This window comes from Argopecten irradians, chromosome 8, assembly GCF_041381155.1.
Source record: "Argopecten irradians isolate NY chromosome 8, Ai_NY, whole genome shotgun sequence".
NCBI lineage: Eukaryota > Metazoa > Mollusca > Bivalvia > Pectinida > Pectinidae > Argopecten > Argopecten irradians.
Genome location: NC_091141.1, coordinates 35,657,741 through 35,679,731, shown reverse-complemented (window position 1 = coordinate 35,679,731; position 21,991 = coordinate 35,657,741). Strand labels below are relative to the sequence as shown.

Here is a 21,991-nt window from a genome sequence, read left to right as displayed (position 1 = left end):
GCGAGCTTCATGGAAGCGCTTCGAACCACGTGTGTGGAATGTAGTGGATTTCGAAAAGCGTGCCCATGCTATGAAGATGTTCAGCCAAGGGATTGAGCTGTCAGTAGACTTGACAAAGGAGCTCCCCCGCGATGAATTATATTGGGCAAGGAAGTACCGCGACTATTTCGAGGAGGAACATTTGGCTCTGTTCCCGCTTTGTGTTCAGCGTCAAATCAACGCCTGGTACCCACTGCCTTACTAGGTTTGTAAATTTACAGTTATTACAAATAGAGATACACGTATTTTCCCCATTATTAAAGTGAATCTCCTTCTTTGGAACTCTTATATTAGTACCCTACCCCCAGGGCACCCGTGCTTATTAGACTAATGTAAAGGTTGTTTAAACATTTCATTTTCATGCTAAAGCAGATGGGCGGAATAAATGAACGTCATTACATTACTTGATATACGTTGTTCTAAGATTGAAATATTCATTTCAGATTCATTGCACTTGCCGAGGAGAAGAATGCAAGAGGATGGGACAGAGGTGGCGATTCCATCCTTGCAACCTGTTCGTTCCGCTCTGCTTTCGTCTCTCATCTTCAACTTTCCGTACTTCATTCTGAACTATTTGACGTCGCTACCGAGTGATCGCCATGTAGAGAAGAATGTCTTGGTACTGGACTGTGTTGTTTTCTGTGTTGTTTACAAGATAAGTTCCGATAGCGTTATTTCGATGATATTTTCCATTTTATGACATGGTCAATATTGATCATTGTTATGCATTTAAGAGAATTCATTAAAATATGTTGCTATTGAGAATCGAGTTGTGTTTTGAATTTACGTCCTATTCGGCGCTTGCATGGTATAATTTGTGTTGCACGTTTTACAATGTGTGTTTACAGCTATGACACCTAATATAATGATGTATCATGACTTTGTCGTTCAGGAAATACGGAGTTTACAGAGATCGGTGCTGGTCAGTTACCGTAAGATAGTACTTCATATATTATATATGTGGACACTAATATCATTGGCATTTGAGAATTAGTTACAGTTTATATCAATTACCCATCAGAGTGACCATTTTACTATTCGTGTATAGTACCATTATTTATACGATTTTACCGATTTTTTTTTTATCTAGACCCCGAAAACGTCTAGGCGCGAATTGATATGAATTGTAACTGATTCTCATATCCCTGTGTGAAATGACCCCCAGACAACAAGAATACTTCCCGGTCGTTGTAGACGAATGTAGTGCATTATTAATTTTTAGGGATATTACAAAACTTTTGTTCTGGCTTTAGCTATTGCAGTTATGTGTATACTTTATACATATTTTTTTATTTTAATATCTGTACTACCGGGATAATTTAGTTTTAACCCATTTTTTGGAGCTTTATTGTGCGGTAGGACACGTTGTGTTATGAGGCTTGAGTAGTGATTTTCCTTCGGGTTCCGGATTTCCCTATCATATTATAGGTTTGTGTATTTGTGACATGTAGGTGAGAATATCTCGAAAACAAGCATGTTGTTGGACACTTTCTTACTCAACTGCGCTTCAGAATTAATACCTTAATTCAATTTCATTTAAATCACTTTTTTTTCCAAATTTCAAATATATTTAATTTTCATTTTTTCTCTCTTTGGTACATATAGTGAATGTAATTGTGGTCTGAGGCCATAGTAGCCTCACTTAGGTTGCCGAGTACAATAAATTTATGAAATTCAGCAAAATAAAATACTATATGGAAGACTGCAGTATGTTCGCATTGCGGATCTTTGTAATAATGGAACGTTTGCCGGTTTTATAGTGTCGTTTAACTGAAACAAACCACCAGAGACACTGAATAATTACACCCCGCCGGGTCGTCACTCTCCCTTTATTCTGAGCGCTTGGCAGGAATAGTAACTAACTTTTTTTTATTAACTAATGGAAAAAGTCTGCCAGAACGATCCTTATTAATAAAATGGTTAATTTTGTCAGTTTTTTTTCCTAATTGGTTGACGGTGATGATAGATGGTAGATTAAAAATATATCTGTGGTGACCTTAGTACTTACATGCAGAAATATGCAAATATTATATATAACTGAGTGTTCTCCAGGGTGACGTCCTATAGCCACACCGATTTCTTGTAATTAACATGTACATCAGATAATCATTTTGACATTTGTTAAAGAAACTCCATATCTAATATAAAAACGAAAGAAGTTTGATTCGGCCTATATGGTGTTATACGGCCCAGGTGGAACCTCAATAAATGTCCATAATTGATAACTATTTCACTTCATTATGTTAGAATAAGACATGATCTGCCACCGTCAACATCAACAACGGTGTTTATTTCTATACAAAAATATTCAATACAACCTCAAATAACAGTAACAGATGTAAACGTTGCTACTTTACAGAAGAATCTCCCAATTCTAGACGTGTACATGCACTATACAACAGATAGTTTTCGCTTGATTATTTACGCCACTTAAGGATATATATGTACATAGACTACAGGTATCGATACAATGCTGACATCGTCCTTAATAAATTTACACAACTTTATTTCGCGGTCGTGATACAGAATTTGCCCCATATTGACCAGCGAATGCACATGGTTGCTTCTCTACAATAGTATGACGTCATAGTGGTGATGACGAAAGACTAGTTGTGACGTCAAATGTGTGTTGCTTAGCTGCTTAGCAATTAGGCCATGGCGGAGATGATGAGTCTCTCCGCGAGTAGCTCCTTGTTATTGTAATACTTGGATTACCAAAATGGATATCAAACTTTTCTTGATTTTCTTGGTAATCATTTGCGTCGTGCAGCAAGGCCCTGTCGCTTATCGAGGCATTACATGGTAAGTTTGTGCATTTTCTATGGTTTTGTTTTGTCACATTACTAAGCCATGTTCATCTCGAATGTGTACTTCGAATTATTCATTGTATTCTTTATTGTGCCATTCTATTTACTTAAATACTTTTGCTTTTTTGTGCAGCGTGGAGCCCGAACCAGGATATACAAAAATAATCTTAAATTATCTCACCGCCAGAGACTTTCCGAAAGCCTGTCCAACGCATGGCTATCTGCTGTTGGTGAGTACAGTATTTAATCAAAATGAAGTTTAACCTCGACGTATTGTTCAATGAAGATATGATCTGTAGTCACACGCGCATATATGCTTCGATCGTGCAACAGTCGAAATATTAGCATAGTATGCAACTCTGGAGCTATATTCAATAATCGTTTTATTTATTTCAGACGATCGGAAATGAGGTGTTTTTTATACCATGCTACGTGTAATTGTTTCTCTGATGATTGTTTACGCATATGTCTATGCACCACTGATTGGAAAGCGCACCAAGCAAAGATGGAGAACAGTCCGTTCCATGTTCAGGGAATGGAGAGCTCGTAAGTAGTATTCATATTCCTCATCATTTTTCTCTACAGCGTTCGGTCATCGTACAAAAAAGGAAAGATTCGCTTTCTCTATTATATTTTAACTGCAGATACTAGTTAATAAATCCCATGACATGTTTCAATCATACGTTATCATTTTCACAGGTCGCTCACTCTGCCGCTTCTGTGGCACTGATCCATGCCAAGCAAAGCGAGCTTCATGGAAGCGCTTCGAACCACGTGTGTGGAATGTAGTGGATTTCGAAAAGCGTGCCCATGCTATGAAGATGTTCAGCCAAGGGATTGAGCTGTCAGTAGACTTGACAAAGGAGCTCCCCCGCGATGAATTATATTGGGCAAGGAAGTACCGCGACTATTTCGAGGAGGAACATTTGGCTCTGTTCCCGCTTTGTGTTCAGCGTCAAATCAACGCCTGGTACCCACTGCCTTACTAGGTTTGTAAATTTACAGTTATTACAAATAGAGATACACGTATTTTCCCCATTATTAAAGTGAATCTCCTTCTTTGGAACTCTTATATTAGTACCCTACCCCCAGGGCACCCGTGCTTATTAGACTAATGTAAAGGTTGTTTAAACATTTCATTTTCATGCTAAAGCAGATGGCGGAATAAATGAACGTCATTACATTACTTGATATACGTTGTTCTAAGATTGAAATATTCATTTCAGATTCATTGCACTTGCCGAGGAGAAGAATGCAAGAGGATGGGACAGAGGTGGCGATTCCATCCTTGCAACCTGTTCGTTCCGCTCTGCTTTCGTCTCTCATCTTCAACTTTCCGTACTTCATTCTGAACTATTTGACGTCGCTACCGAGTGATCGCCATGTAGAGAAGAATGTCTTGGTACTGGACTGTGTTGTTTTCTGTGTTGTTTACAAGATAAGTTCCGATAGCGTTATTTCGATGATATTTTCCATTTTATGACATGGTCAATATTGATCATTGTTATGCATTTAAGAGAATTCATTAAAATATGTTGCTATTGAGAATCGAGTTGTGTTTTGAATTTACGTCCTATTCGGCGCTTGCATGGTATAATTTGTGTTGCACGTTTTACAATGTGTGTTTACAGCTATGACACCTAATATAATGATGTATCATGACTTTGTCGTTCAGGAAATACGGAGTTTACAGAGATCGGTGCTGGTCAGTTACCGTAAGATAGTACTTCATATATTATATATGTGGACACTAATATCATTGGCATTTGAGAATTAGTTACAGTTTATATCAATTACCCATCAGAGTGACCATTTTACTATTCGTGTATAGTACCATTATTTATACGATTTTACCGATTTTTTTTTATCTAGACCCCGAAAACGTCTAGGCGCGAATTGATATGAATTGTAACTGATTCTCATATCCCTGTGTGAAATGACCCCCAGACAACAAGAATACTTCCCGGTCGTTGTAGACGAATGTAGTGCATTATTAATTTTTAGGGATATTACAAAACTTTTGTTCTGGCTTTAGCTATTGCAGTTATGTGTATACTTTATACATATTTTTTTATTTTAATATCTGTACTACCGGGATAATTTAGTTTTAACCCATTTTTTGGAGCTTTATTGTGCGGTAGGACACGTTGTGTTATGAGGCTTGAGTAGTGATTTTCCTTCGGGTTCCGGATTTCCCTATCATATTATAGGTTTGTGTATTTGTGACATGTAGGTGAGAATATCTCGAAAACAAGCATGTTGTTGGACACTTTCTTACTCAACTGCGCTTCAGAATTAATACCTTAATTCAATTTCATTTAAATCACTTTTTTTTTCCAAATTTCAAATATATTTAATTTTCATTTTTTCTCTCTTTGGTACATATAGTGAATGTAATTGTGGTCTGAGGCCATAGTAGCCTCACTTAGGTTGCCGAGTACAATAAATTTATGAAATTCAGCAAAATAAAATACTATATGGAAGACTGCAGTATGTTCGCATTGCGGATCTTTGTAATAATGGAACGTTTGCCGGTTTTATAGTGTCGTTTAACTGAAACAAACCACCAGAGACACTGAATAATTACACCCCGCCGGGTCGTCACTCTCCCTTTATTCTGAGCGCTTGGCAGGAATAGTAACTAACTTTTTTTTATTAACTAATGGAAAAAGTCTGCCAGAACGATCCTTATTAATAAAATGGTTAATTTTGTCAGTTTTTTTCCTAATTGGTTGACGGTGATGATAGATGGTAGATTAAAAATATATCTGTGGTGACCTTAGTACTTACATGCAGAAATATGCAAATATTATATATAACTGAGTGTTCTCCAGGGTGACGTCCTATAGCCACACCGATTTCTTGTAATTAACATGTACATCAGATAATCATTTTGACATTTGTTAAAGAAACTCCATATCTAATATAAAAACGAAAGAAGTTTGATTCGGCCTATATGGTGTTATACGGCCCAGGTGGAACCTCAATAAATGTCCATAATTGATAACTATTTCACTTCATTATGTTAGAATAAGACATGATCTGCCACCGTCAACATCAACAACGGTGTTTATTTCTATACAAAAATATTCAATACAACCTCAAATAACAGTAACAGATGTAAACGTTGCTACTTTACAGAAGAATCTCCCAATTCTAGACGTGTACATGCACTATACAACAGATAGTTTTCGCTTGATTATTTACGCCACTTAAGGATATATATGTACATAGACTACAGGTATCGATACAATGCTGACATCGTCCTTAATAAATTTACACAACTTTATTTCGCGGTCGTGATACAGAATTTGCCCCATATTACCAGCGAATGCACATGGTTGCTTCTCTACAATAGTATGACGTCATAGTGGTGATGACGAAAGACTAGTTGTGACGTCAAATGTGTGTTGCTTAGCTGCTTAGCAATTAGGCCATGGCGGAGATGATGAGTCTCTCCGCGAGTAGCTCCTTGTTATTGTAATACTTGGATTACCAAAATGGATATCAAACTTTTCTTGATTTTCTTGGTAATCATTTGCGTCGTGCAGCAAGGCCCTGTCGCTTATCGAGGCATTACATGGTAAGTTTGTGCATTTTCTATGGTTTTGTTTTGTCACATTACTAAGCCATGTTCATCTCGAATGTGTACTTCGAATTATTCATTGTATTCTTTATTGTGCCATTCTATTTACTTAAATACTTTTGCTTTTTTTGTGCAGCGTGGAGCCCGAACCAGGATATACAAAAATAATCTTAAATTATCTCACCGCCAGAGACTTTCCGAAAGCCTGTCCAACGCATGGCTATCTGCTGTTGGTGAGTATAGTATTTAATCAAAATGAAGTTTAACCTCGACGTATTGTTCAATGAAGATATGATCTGTAGTCACACGCGCATATATGCTTCGATCGTGCAACAGTCGAAATATTAGCATAGTATGCAACTCTGGAGCTATATTCAATAATCGTTTTATTTATTTCAGACGATCGGAAATGAGGTGTTTTATACCATGCTACGTGGAATTGTTTCTCTGATGATTGTTTACGCATATGTCTATGCACCACTGATTGGAAAGCGCACCAAGCAAAGATGGAGAACAGTCCGTTCCATGTTCAGGGAATGGAGAGCTCGTAAGTAGTATTCATATTCCTCATCATTTTTCTCTACAGCGTTCGGTCATCGTACAAAAAAGGAAAGATTCGCTTTCTCTATTATATTTTAACTGCAGATACTAGTTAATAAATCCCATGACATGTTTCAATCATACGTTATCATTTTCACAGGTCGCTCACTCTGCCGCTTCTGTGGCACTGATCCATGCCAAGCAAAGCGAGCTTCATGGAAGCGCTTCGAACCACGTGTGTGGAATGTAGTGGATTTCGAAAAGCGTGCCCATGCTATGAAGATGTTCAGCCAAGGGATTGAGCTGTCAGTAGACTTGACAAAGGAGCTCCCCCGCGATGAATTATATTGGGCAAGGAAGTACCGCGACTATTTCGAGGAGGAACATTTGGCTCTGTTCCCGCTTTGTGTTCAGCGTCAAATCAACGCCTGGTACCCACTGCCTTACTAGGTTTGTAAATTTACAGTTATTACAAATAGAGATACACGTATTTTCCCCATTATTAAAGTGAATCTCCTTCTTTGGAACTCTTATATTAGTACCCTACCCCCAGGACACCCGTGCTTATTAGACTAATGTAAAGGTTGTTTAAACATTTCATTTTCATGCTAAAGCAGATGGCGGAATAAATGAACGTCATTACATTACTTGATATACGTTGTTCTAAGATTGAAATATTCATTTCAGATTCATTGCACTTGCCGAGGAGAAGAATGCAAGAGGATGGGACAGAGGTGGCGATTCCATCCTTGCAACCTGTTCGTTCCGCTCTGCTTTCGTCTCTCATCTTCAACTTTCCGTACTTCATTCTGAACTATTTGACGTCGCTACCGAGTGATCGCCATGTAGAGAAGAATGTCTTGGTACTGGACTGTGTTGTTTTCTGTGTTGTTTACAAGATAAGTTCCGATAGCGTTATTTCGATGATATTTTCCATTTTATGACATGGTCAATATTGATCATTGTTATGCATTTAAGAGAATTCATTAAAATATGTTGCTATTGAGAATCGAGTTGTGTTTTGAATTTACGTCCTATTCGGCGCTTGCATGGTATAATTTGTGTTGCACGTTTTACAATGTGTGTTTACAGCTATGACACCTAATATAATGATGTATCATGACTTTGTCGTTCAGGAAATACGGAGTTTACAGAGATCGGTGCTGGTCAGTTACCGTAAGATAGTACTTCATATATTATATATGTGGACACTAATATCATTGGCATTTGAGAATTAGTTACAGTTTATATCAATTACCCATCAGAGTGACCATTTTACTATTCGTGTATAGTACCATTATTTATACGATTTTACCGATTTTTTTTTTTATCTAGACCCCGAAAACGTCTAGGCGCGAATTGATATGAATTGTAACTGATTCTCATATCCCTGTGTGAAATGACCCCCAGACAACAAGAATACTTCCCGGTCGTTGTAGACGAATGTAGTGCATTATTAATTTTTAGGGATATTACAAAACTTTTGTTCTGGCTTTAGCTATTGCAGTTATGTGTATACTTTATACATATTTTTTTTATTTTAATATCTGTACTACCGGGATAATTTAGTTTTAACCCATTTTTTGGAGCTTTATTGTGCGGTAGGACACGTTGTGTTATGAGGCTTGAGTAGTGATTTTCCTTCGGGTTCCGGATTTCCCTATCATATTATAGGTTTGTGTATTTGTGACATGTAGGTGAGAATATCTCGAAAACAAGCATGTTGTTGGACACTTTCTTACTCAACTGCGCTTCAGAATTAATACCTTAATTCAATTTCATTTAAATCACTTTTTTTTTCCAAATTTCAAATATATTTAATTTTCATTTTTTCTCTCTTTGGTACATATAGTGAATGTAATTGTGGTCTGAGGCCATAGTAGCCTCACTTAGGTTGCCGAGTACAATAAATTTATGAAATTCAGCAAAATAAAATACTATATGGAAGACTGCAGTATGTTCGCATTGCGGATCTTTGTAATAATGGAACGTTTGCCGGTTTTATAGTGTCGTTTAACTGAAACAAACCACCAGAGACACTGAATAATTACACCCCGCCGGGTCGTCACTCTCCCTTTATTCTGAGCGCTTGGCAGGAATAGTAACTAACTTTTTTTTATTATTAACTAATGGAAAAAGTCTGCCAGAACGATCCTTATTAATAAAATGGTTAATTTTGTCAGTTTTTTTCCTAATTGGTTGACGGTGATGATAGATGGTAGATTAAAAATATATCTGTGGTGACCTTAGTACTTACATGCAGAAATATGCAAATATTATATATAACTGAGTGTTCTCCAGGGTGACGTCCTATAGCCACACCGATTTCTTGTAATTAACATGTACATCAGATAATCATTTTGACATTTGTTAAAGAAACTCCATATCTAATATAAAAACGAAAGAAGTTTGATTCGGCCTATATGGTGTTATACGGCCCAGGTGGAACCTCAATAAATGTCCATAATTGATAACTATTTCACTTCATTATGTTAGAATAAGACATGATCTGCCACCGTCAACATCAACAACGGTGTTTATTTCTATACAAAAATATTCAATACAACCTCAAATAACAGTAACAGATGTAAACGTTGCTACTTTACAGAAGAATCTCCCAATTCTAGACGTGTACATGCACTATACAACAGATAGTTTTCGCTTGATTATTTACGCCACTTAAGGATATATATGTACATAGACTACAGGTATCGATACAATGCTGACATCGTCCTTAATAAATTTACACAACTTTATTTCGCGGTCGTGATACAGAATTTGCCCCATATTGACCAGCGAATGCACATGGTTGCTTCTCTACAATAGTATGACGTCATAGTGGTGATGACGAAAGACTAGTTGTGACGTCAAATGTGTGTTGCTTAGCTGCTTAGCAATTAGGCCATGGCGGAGATGATGAGTCTCTCCGCGAGTAGCTCCTTGTTATTGTAATACTTGGATTACCAAAATGGATATCAAACTTTTCTTGATTTTCTTGGTAATCATTTGCGTCGTGCAGCAAGGCCCTGTCGCTTATCGAGGCATTACATGGTAAGTTTGTGCATTTTCTATGGTTTTGTTTTGTCACATTACTAAGCCATGTTCATCTCGAATGTGTACTTCGAATTATTCATTGTATTCTTTATTGTGCCATTCTATTTACTTAAATACTTTTGCTTTTTTTGTGCAGCGTGGAGCCCGAACCAGGATAAACAAAAATAATCTTAAATTATCTCACCGCCAGAGACTTTCCGAAAGCCTGTCCAACGCATGGCTATCTGCTGTTGGTGAGTATAGTATTTAATCAAAATGAAGTTTAACCTCGACGTATTGTTCAATGAAGATATGATCTGTAGTCACACGCGCATATATGCTTCGATCGTGCAACAGTCGAAATATTAGCATAGTATGCAACTCTGGAGCTATATTCAATAATCGTTTTATTTATTTCAGACGATCGGAAATGAGGTGTTTTATACCATGCTACGTGGAATTGTTTCTCTCTGATGATTGTTTACGCATATGTCTATGCACCACTGATTGGAAAGCGCACCAAGCAAAGATGGAGAACAGTCCGTTCCATGTTCAGGGAATGGAGAGCTCGTAAGTAGTATTCATATTCCTCATCATTTTTCTCTACAGCGTTCGGTCATCGTACAAAAAAGGAAAGATTCGCTTTCTCTATTATATTTTAACTGCAGATACTAGTTAATAAATCCCATGACATGTTTCAATCATACGTTATCATTTTCACAGGTCGCTCACTCTGCCGCTTCTGTGGCACTGATCCATGCCAAGCAAAGCGAGCTTCATGGAAGCGCTTCGAACCACGTGTGTGGAATGTAGTGGATTTCGAAAAGCGTGCCCATGCTATGAAGATGTTCAGCCAAGGGATTGAGCTGTCAGTAGACTTGACAAAGGAGCTCCCCCGCGATGAATTATTTGGGCAAGGAAGTACCGCGACTATTTCGAGGAGGAACATTTGGCTCTGTTCCCGCTTTGTGTTCAGCGTCAAATCAACGCCTGGTACCCACTGCCTTACTAGGTTTGTAAATTTACAGTTATTACAAATAGAGATACACGTATTTTCCCCATTATTAAAGTGAATCTCCTTCTTTGGAACTCTTATATTAGTACCCTACCCCCAGGGCACCCGTGCTTATTAGACTAATGTAAAGGTTGTTTAAACATTTCATTTTCATGCTAAAGCAGATGGCGGAATAAATGAACGTCATTACATTACTTGATATACGTTGTTCTAAGATTGAAATATTCATTTCAGATTCATTGCACTTGCCGAGGAGAAGAATGCAAGAGGATGGGACAGAGGTGGCGATTCCATCCTTGCAACCTGTTCGTTCCGCTCTGCTTTCGTCTCTCATCTTCAACTTTCCGTACTTCATTCTGAACTATTTGACGTCGCTACCGAGTGATCGCCATGTAGAGAAGAATGTCTTGGTACTGGACTGTGTTGTTTTCAGATCGGTGTTGTTTACAAGATAAGTTCCGATAGCGTTATTTCGATGATATTTTCCATTTTATGACATGGTCAATATTGATCATTGTTATGCATTTAAGAGAATTCATTAAAATATGTTGCTATTGAGAATCGAGTTGTGTTTTGAATTTACGTCCTATTCGGCGCTTGCATGGTATAATTTGTGTTGCACGTTTTACAATGTGTGTTTACAGCTATGACACCTAATATAATGATGTATCATGACTTTGTCGTTCAGGAAATACGGAGTTTACAGAGATCGGTGCTGGTCAGTTACCGTAAGATAGTACTTCATATATTATATATGTGGACACTAATATCATTGGCATTTGAGAATTAGTTACAGTTTATATCAATTACCCATCAGAGTGACCATTTTACTATTCGTGTATAGTACCATTATTTATACGATTTTACCGATTTTTTTTTTATCTAGACCCCGAAAACGTCTAGGCGCGAATTGATATGAATTGTAACTGATTCTCATATCCCTGTGTGAAATGACCCCCAGACAACAAGAATACTTCCCGGTCGTTGTAGACGAATGTAGTGCATTATTAATTTTTAGGGATATTACAAAACTTTTGTTCTGGCTTTAGCTATTGCAGTTATGTGTATACTTTATACATATTTTTTTATTTTAATATCTGTACTACCGGGATAATTTAGTTTTAACCCATTTTTTGGAGCTTTATTGTGCGGTAGGACACGTTGTGTTATGAGGCTTGAGTAGTGATTTTCCTTCGGGTTCCGGATTTCCCTATCATATTATAGGTTTGTGTATTTGTGACATGTAGGTGAGAATATCTCGAAAACAAGCATGTTGTTGGACACTTTCTTACTCAACTGCGCTTCAGAATTAATACCTTAATTCAATTTCATTTAAATCACTTTTTTTTTCCAAATTTCAAATATATTTAATTTTCATTTTTTCTCTCTTTGGTACATATAGTGAATGTAATTGTGGTCTGAGGCCATAGTAGCCTCACTTAGGTTGCCGAGTACAATAAATTTATGAAATTCAGCAAAATAAAATACTATATGGAAGACTGCAGTATGTTCGCATTGCGGATCTTTGTAATAATGGAACGTTTGCCGGTTTTATAGTGTCGTTTAACTGAAACAAACCACCAGAGACACTGAATAATTACACCCCGCCGGGTCGTCACTCTCCCTTTATTCTGAGCGCTTGGCAGGAATAGTAACTAACTTTTTTTTATTAACTAATGGAAAAAGTCTGCCAGAACGATCCTTATTAATAAAATGGTTAATTTTGTCAGTTTTTTTTCCTAATTGGTTGACGGTGATGATAGATGGTAGATTAAAAATATATCTGTGGTGACCTTAGTACTTACATGCAGAAATATGCAAATATTATATATAACTGAGTGTTCTCCAGGGTGACGTCCTATAGCCACACCGATTTCTTGTAATTAACATGTACATCAGATAATCATTTTGACATTTGTTAAAGAAACTCCATATCTAATATAAAAACGAAAGAAGTTTGATTCGGCCTATATGGTGTTATACGGCCCAGGTGGAACCTCAATAAATGTCCATAATTGATAACTATTTCACTTCATTATGTTAGAATAAGACATGATCTGCCACCGTCAACATCAACAACGGTGTTTATTTCTATACAAAAATATTCAATACAACCTCAAATAACAGTAACAGATGTAAACGTTGCTACTTTACAGAAGAATCTCCCAATTCTAGACGTGTACATGCACTATACAACAGATAGTTTTCGCTTGATTATTTACGCCACTTAAGGATATATATGTACATAGACTACAGGTATCGATACAATGCTGACATCGTCCTTAATAAATTTACACAACTTTATTTCGCGGTCGTGATACAGAATTTGCCCCATATTGACCAGCGAATGCACATGGTTGCTTCTCTACAATAGTATGACGTCATAGTGGTGATGACGAAAGACTAGTTGTGACGTCAAATGTGTGTTGCTTAGCTGCTTAGCAATTAGGCCATGGCGGAGATGATGAGTCTCTCCGCGAGTAGCTCCTTGTTATTGTAATACTTGGATTACCAAAATGGATATCAAACTTTTCTTGATTTTCTTGGTAATCATTTGCGTCGTGCAGCAAGGCCCTGTCGCTTATCGAGGCATTACATGGTAAGTTTGTGCATTTTCTATGGTTTTGTTTTGTCACATTACTAAGCCATGTTCATCTCGAATGTGTACTTCGAATTATTCATTGTATTCTTTATTGTGCCATTCTATTTACTTAAATACTTTTGCTTTTTTTTGTGCAGCGTGGAGCCCGAACCAGGATATACAAAAATAATCTTAAATTATCTCACCGCCAGAGACTTTCCGAAAGCCTGTCCAACGCATGGCTATCTGCTGTTGGTGAGTATAGTATTTAATCAAAATGAAGTTTAACCTCGACGTATTGTTCAATGAAGATATGATCTGTAGTCACACGCGCATATATGCTTCGATCGTGCAACAGTCGAAATATTAGCATAGTATGCAACTCTGGAGCTATATTCAATAATCGTTTTATTTATTTCAGACGATCGGAAATGAGGTGTTTTATACCATGCTACGTGGAATTGTTTCTCTGATGATTGTTTACGCATATGTCTATGCACCACTGATTGGAAAGCGCACCAAGCAAAGATGGAGAACAGTCCGTTCCATGTTCAGGGAATGGAGAGCTCGTAAGTAGTATTCATATTCCTCATCATTTTTCTCTACAGCGTTCGGTCATCGTACAAAAAAGGAAAGATTCGCTTTCTCTATTATATTTTAACTGCAGATACTAGTTAATAAATCCCATGACATGTTTCAATCATACGTTATCATTTTCACAGGTCGCTCACTCTGCCGCTTCTGTGGCACTGATCCATGCCAAGCAAAGCGAGCTTCATGGAAGCGCTTCGAACCACGTGTGTGGAATGTAGTGGATTTCGAAAAGCGTGCCCATGCTATGAAGATGTTCAGCCAAGGGATTGAGCTGTCAGTAGACTTGACAAAGGAGCTCCCCCGCGATGAATTATATTGGGCAAGGAAGTACCGCGACTATTTCGAGGAGGAACATTTGGCTCTGTTCCCGCTTTGTGTTCAGCGTCAAATCAACGCCTGGTACCCACTGCCTTACTAGGTTTGTAAATTTACAGTTATTACAAATAGAGATACACGTATTTTCCCCATTATTAAAGTGAATCTCCTTCTTTGGAACTCTTATATTAGTACCCTACCCCCAGGGCACCCGTGCTTATTAGACTAATGTAAAGGTTGTTTAAACATTTCATTTTCATGCTAAAGCAGATGGCGGAATAAATGAACGTCATTACATTACTTGATATACGTTGTTCTAAGATTGAAATATTCATTTCAGATTCATTGCACTTGCCGAGGAGAAGAATGCAAGAGGATGGGACAGAGGTGGCGATTCCATCCTTGCAACCTGTTCGTTCCGCTCTGCTTTCGTCTCTCATCTTCAACTTTCCGTACTTCATTCTGAACTATTTGACGTCGCTACCGAGTGATCGCCATGTAGAGAAGAATGTCTTGGTACTGGACTGTGTTGTTTTCTGTGTTGTTTACAAGATAAGTTCCGATAGCGTTATTTCGATGATATTTTCCATTTTATGACATGGTCAATATTGATCATTGTTATGCATTTAAGAGAATTCATTAAAATATGTTGCTATTGAGAATCGAGTTGTGTTTTGAATTTACGTCCTATTCGGCGCTTGCATGGTATAATTTGTGTTGCACGTTTTACAATGTGTGTTTACAGCTATGACACCTAATATAATGATGTATCATGACTTTGTCGTTCAGGAAATACGGAGTTTACAGAGATCGGTGCTGGTCAGTTACCGTAAGATAGTACTTCATATATTATATATGTGGACACTAATATCATTGGCATTTGAGAATTAGTTACAGTTTATATCAATTACCCATCAGAGTGACCATTTTACTATTCGTGTATAGTACCATTATTTATACGATTTTACCGATTTTTTTTTTATCTAGACCCCGAAAACGTCTAGGCGCGAATTGATATGAATTGTAACTGATTCTCATATCCCTGTGTGAAATGACCCCCAGACAACAAGAATACTTCCCGGTCGTTGTAGACGAATGTAGTGCATTATTAATTTTTAGGGATATTACAAAACTTTTGTTCTGGCTTTAGCTATTGCAGTTATGTGTATACTTTATACATATTTTTTTATTTTAATATCTGTACTACCGGGATAATTTAGTTTTAACCCATTTTTTGGAGCTTTATTGTGCGGTAGGACACGTTGTGTTATGAGGCTTGAGTAGTGATTTTCCTTCGGGTTCCGGATTTCCCTATCATATTATAGGTTTGTGTATTTGTGACATGTAGGTGAGAATATCTCGAAAACAAGCATGTTGTTGGACACTTTCTTACTCAACTGCGCTTCAGAATTAATACCTTAATTCAATTTCATTTAAATCACTTTTTTTTCCAAATTTCAAATATATTTAATTTTCATTTTTTCTCTCTTTGGTACATATAGTGAATGTAATTGTGGTCTGAGGCCATAGTAGCCTCACTTAGGTTGCCGAGTACAATAAATTTATGAAATTCAGCAAAATAAAATACTATATGGAAGACTGCAGTATGTTCGCATTGCGGATCTTTGTAATAATGGAACGTTTGCCGGTTTTATAGTGTCGTTTAACTGAAACAAACCACCAGAGACACTGAATAATTACACCCCGCCGGGTCGTCACTCTCCCTTTATTCTGAGCGCTTGGCAGGAATAGTAACTAACTTTTTTTTTATTAACTAATGGAAAAAGTCTGCCAGAACGATCCTTATTAATAAAATGGTTAATTTTGTCAGTTTTTTTCCTAATTGGTTGACGGTGATGATAGATGGTAGATTAAAAATATATCTGTGGTGACCTTAGTACTTACATGCAGAAATATGCAAATATTATATATAACTGAGTGTTCTCCAGGGTGACGTCCTATAGCCACACCGATTTCTTGTAATTAACATGTACATCAGATAATCATTTTGACATTTGTTAAAGAAACTCCATATCTAATATAAAAACGAAAGAAGTTTGATTCGGCCTATATGGTGTTATACGGCCCAGGTGGAACCTCAATAAATGTCCATAATTGATAACTATTTCACTTCATTATGTTAGAATAAGACATGATCTGCCACCGTCAACATCAACAACGGTGTTTATTTCTATACAAAAATATTCAATACAACCTCAAATAACAGTAACAGGTGTAAACGTTGCTACTTTACAGAAGAATCTCCCAATTCTAGACGTGTACATGCACTATACAACAGATAGTTTTCGCTTGATTATTTACGCCACTTAAGGATATATATGTACATAGACTACAGGTATCGATACAATGCTGACATCGTCCTTAATAAATTTACACAACTTTATTTCGCGGTCGTGATACAGAATTTGCCCCATATTGACCAGCGAATGCACATGGTTGCTTCTCTACAATAGTATGACGTCATAGTGGTGATGACGAAAGACTAGTTGTGACGTCAAATGTGTGTTGCTTAGCTGCTTAGCAATTAGGCCATGGCGGAGATGATGAGTCTCTCCGCGAGTAGCTCCTTGTTATTGTAATACTTGGATTACCAAAATGGATATCAAACTTTTCTTGATTTTCTTGGTAATCATTTGCGTCGTGCAGCAAGGCCCTGTCGCTTATCGAGGCATTACATGGGTAAGTTTGTGCATTTTCTATGGTTTTGTTTTGTCACATTACTAAGCCATGTTCATCTCGAATGTGTACTTCGAATTATTCATTGTATTCTTTATTGTGCCATTCTATTTACTTAAATACTTTTGCTTTTTTTGTGCAGCGTGGAGCCCGAACCAGGATATACAAAAATAATCTTAAATTATCTCACCGCCAGAGACTTTCCGAAAGCCTGTCCAACGCATGGCTATCTGCTGTTGGTGAGTATAGTATTTAATCAAAATGAAGTTTAACCTCGACGTATTGTTCAATGAAGATATGATCTGTAGTCACACGCGCATATATGCTTCGATCGTGCAACAGTCGAAATATTAGCATAGTATGCAACTCTGGAGCTATATTCAATAATCGTTTTATTTATTTCAGACGATCGGAAATGAGGTGTTTTATACCATGCTACGTGGAATTGTTTCTCTGATGATTGTTTACGCATATGTCTATGCACCACTGATTGGAAAGCGCACCAAGCAAAGATGGAGAACAGTCCGTTCCATGTTCAGGGAATGGAGAGCTCGTAAGTAGTATTCATATTCCTCATCATTTTTCTCTACAGCGTTCGGTCATCGTACAAAAAAGGAAAGATTCGCTTTCTCTATTATATTTTAACTGCAGATACTAGTTAATAAATCCCATGACATGTTTCAATCATACGTTATCATTTTCACAGGTCGCTCACTCTGCCGCTTCTGTGGCACTGATCCATGCCAAGCAAAGCGAGCTTCATGGAAGCGCTTCGAACCACGTGTGTGGAATGTAGTGGATTTCGAAAAGCGTGCCCATGCTATGAAGATGTTCAGCCAAGGGATTGAGCTGTCAGTAGACTTGACAAAGGAGCTCCCCCGCGATGAATTATATTGGGCAAGGAAGTACCGCGACTATTTCGAGGAGGAACATTTGGCTCTGTTCCCGCTTTGTGTTCAGCGTCAAATCAACGCCTGGTACCCACTGCCTTACTAGGTTTGTAAATTTACAGTTATTACAAATAGAGATACACGTATTTTCCCCATTATTAAAGTGAATCTCCTTCTTTGGAACTCTTATATTAGTACCCTACCCCCAGGGCACCCGTGCTTATTAGACTAATGTAAAGGTTGTTTAAACATTTCATTTTCATGCTAAAGCAGATGGCGGAATAAATGAACGTCATTACATTACTTGATATACGTTGTTCTAAGATTGAAATATTCATTTCAGATTCATTGCACTTGCCGAGGAGAAGAATGCAAGAGGATGGGACAGAGGTGGCGATTCCATCCTTGCAACCTGTTCGTTCCGCTCTGCTTTCGTCTCTCATCTTCAACTTTCCGTACTTCATTCTGAACTATTTGACGTCGCTACCGAGTGATCGCCATGTAGAGAAGAATGTCTTGGTACTGGACTGTGTTGTTTTCTGTGTTGTTTACAAGATAAGTTCCGATAGCGTTATTTCGATGATATTTTCCATTTTATGACATGGTCAATATTGATCATTGTTATGCATTTAAGAGAATTCATTAAAATATGTTGCTATTGAGAATCGAGTTGTGTTTTGAATTTACGTCCTATTCGGCGCTTGCATGGTATAATTTGTGTTGCACGTTTTACAATGTGTGTTTACAGCTATGACACCTAATATAATGATGTATCATGACTTTGTCGTTCAGGAAATACGGAGTTTACAGAGATCGGTGCTGGTCAGTTACCGTAAGATAGTACTTCATATATTATATATGTGGACACTAATATCATTGGCATTTGAGAATTAGTTACAGTTTATATCAATTACCCATCAGAGTGACCATTTTACTATTCGTGTATAGTACCATTATTTATACGATTTTACCGATTTTTTTTTTATCTAGACCCCGAAAACGTCTAGGCGCGAATTGATATGAATTGTAACTGATTCTCATATCCCTGTGTGAAATGACCCCCAGACAACAAGAATACTTCCCGGTCGTTGTAGACGAATGTAGTGCATTATTAATTTTTAGGGATATTACAAAACTTTTGTTCTGGCTTTAGCTATTGCAGTTATGTGTATACTTTATACATATTTTTTTTATTTTAATATCTGTACTACCGGGATAATTTAGTTTTAACCCATTTTTTGGAGCTTTATTGTGCGGTAGGACACGTTGTGTTATGAGGCTTGAGTAGTGATTTTCCTTCGGGTTCCGGATTTCCCTATCATATTATAGGTTTGTGTATTTGTGACATGTAGGTGAGAATATCTCGAAAACAAGCATGTTGTTGGACACTTTCTTACTCAACTGCGCTTCAGAATTAATACCTTAATTCAATTTCATTTAAATCACTTTTTTTTTTCCAAATTTCAAATATATTTAATTTTCATTTTTTCTCTCTTTGGTACATATAGTGAATGTAATTGTGGTCTGAGGCCATAGTAGCCTCACTTAGGTTGCCGAGTACAATAAATTTATGAAATTCAGCAAAATAAAATACTATATGGAAGACTGCAGTATGTTCGCATTGCGGATCTTTGTAATAATGGAACGTTTGCCGGTTTTATAGTGTCGTTTAACTGAAACAAACCACCAGAGACACTGAATAATTACACCCCGCCGGGTCGTCACTCTCCCTTTATTCTGAGCGCTTGGCAGGAATAGTAACTAACTTTTTTTTATTAACTAATGGAAAAAGTCTGCCAGAACGATCCTTATTAATAAAATGGTTAATTTTGTCAGTTTTTTTCCTAATTGGTTGACGGTGATGATAGATGGTAGATTAAAAATATATCTGTGGTGACCTTAGTACTTACATGCAGAAATATGCAAATATTATATATAACTGAGTGTTCTCCAGGGTGACGTCCTATAGCCACACCGATTTCTTGTAATTAACATGTACATCAGATAATCATTTTGACATTTGTTAAAGAAACTCCATATCTAATATAAAAAACGAAAGAAGTTTGATTCGGCCTATATGGTGTTATACGGCCCAGGTGGAACCTCAATAAATGTCCATAATTGATAACTATTTCACTTCATTATGTTAGAATAAGACATGATCTGCCACCGTCAACATCAACAACGGTGTTTATTTCTATACAAAAATATTCAATACAACCTCAAATAACAGTAACAGATGTAAACGTTGCTACTTTACAGAAGAATCTCCCAATTCTAGACGTGTACATGCACTATACAACAGATAGTTTTCGCTTGATTATTTACGCCACTTAAGGATATATATGTACATAGACTACAGGTATCGATACAATGCTGACATCGTCCTTAATAAATTTACACAACTTTATTTCGCGGTCGTGATACAGAATTTGCCCCATATTGACCAGCGAATGCACATGGTTGCTTCTCTACAATAGTATGACGTCATAGTGGTGATGACGAAAGACTAGTTGTGACGTCAAATGTGTGTTGCTTAGCTGCTTAGCAATTAGGCCATGGCGGAGATGATGAGTCTCTCCGCGAGTAGCTCCTTGTTATTGTAATACTTGGATTACCAAAATGGATATCAAACTTTTCTTGATTTTCTTGGTAATCATTTGCGTCGTGCAGCAAGGCCCTGTCGCTTTATCGAGGCATTACATGGTAAGTTTGTGCATTTTCTATGGTTTTGTTTTGTCACATTACTAAGCCATGTTCATCTCGAATGTGTACTTCGAATTATTCATTGTATTCTTTATTGTGCCATTCTATTTACTTAAATACTTTTGCTTTTTTTGTGCAGCGTGGAGCCCGAACCAGGATATACAAAAATAATCTTAAATTATCTCACCGCCAGAGACTTTCCGAAAGCCTGTCCAACGCATGGCTATCTGCTGTTGGTGAGTATAGTATTTAATCAAAATGAAGTTTAACCTCGACGTATTGTTCAATGAAGATATGATCTGTAGTCACACGCGCATATATGCTTCGATCGTGCAACAGTCGAAATATTAGCATAGTATGCAACTCTGGAGCTATATTCAATAATCGTTTTATTTATTTCAGACGATCGGAAATGAGGTGTTTTATACCATGCTACGTGGAATTGTTTCTCTGATGATTGTTTACGCATATGTCTATGCACCACTGATTGGAAAGCGCACCAAGCAAAGATGGAGAACAGTCCGTTCCATGTTCAGGGAATGGAGAGCTCGTAAGTAGTATTCATATTCCTCATCATTTTTCTCTACAGCGTTCGGTCATCGTACAAAAAAGGAAAGATTCGCTTTCTCTATTATATTTTAACTGCAGATACTAGTTAATAAATCCCATGACATGTTTCAATCATACGTTATCATTTTCACAGGTCGCTCACTCTGCCGCTTCTGTGGCACTGATCCATGCCAAGCAAAGCGAGCTTCATGGAAGCGCTTCGAACCACGTGTGTGGAATGTAGTGGATTTCGAAAAGCGTGCCCATGCTATGAAGATGTTCAGCCAAGGGATTGAGCTGTCAGTAGACTTGACAAAGGAGCTCCCCCGCGATGAATTATATTGGGCAAGGAAGTACCGCGACTATTTCGAGGAGGAACATTTGGCTCTGTTCCCGCTTTGTGTTCAGCGTCAAATCAACGCCTGGTACCACTGCCTTACTAGGTTTGTAAATTTACAGTTATTACAAATAGAGATACACGTATTTTCCCCATTATTAAAGTGAATCTCCTTCTTTGGAACTCTTATATTAGTACCCTACCCCCAGGGCACCCGTGCTTATTAGACTAATGTAAAGGTTGTTTAAACATTTCATTTTCATGCTAAAGCAGATGGCGGAATAAATGAACGTCATTACATT

General features: G+C 37.4%; 1 protein-coding gene and 1 pseudogene across 1 annotated transcript; both read left to right on the top strand.

Moving 5' to 3' along the window:
- Positions 1-2,705: 2,705 nt before the first annotated feature.
- LOC138329032 (uncharacterized) lies at positions 2,706-3,835 on the top strand (annotated as a pseudogene).
- A 9,648-nt stretch (positions 3,836-13,483) lies between these two features.
- LOC138328940 (uncharacterized) lies at positions 13,484-14,613 on the top strand. Its single transcript, XM_069275649.1, has 4 exons — positions 13,484-13,619; positions 13,760-13,856; positions 14,023-14,170; positions 14,324-14,613. Exons 1-4 carry the CDS (start codon positions 13,537-13,539, stop codon positions 14,611-14,613), a joined length of 618 nt encoding a protein of 205 aa, XP_069131750.1. The 5' UTR covers positions 13,484-13,536.
- The last annotated feature ends 7,378 nt before the right edge of the window (positions 14,614-21,991 follow it).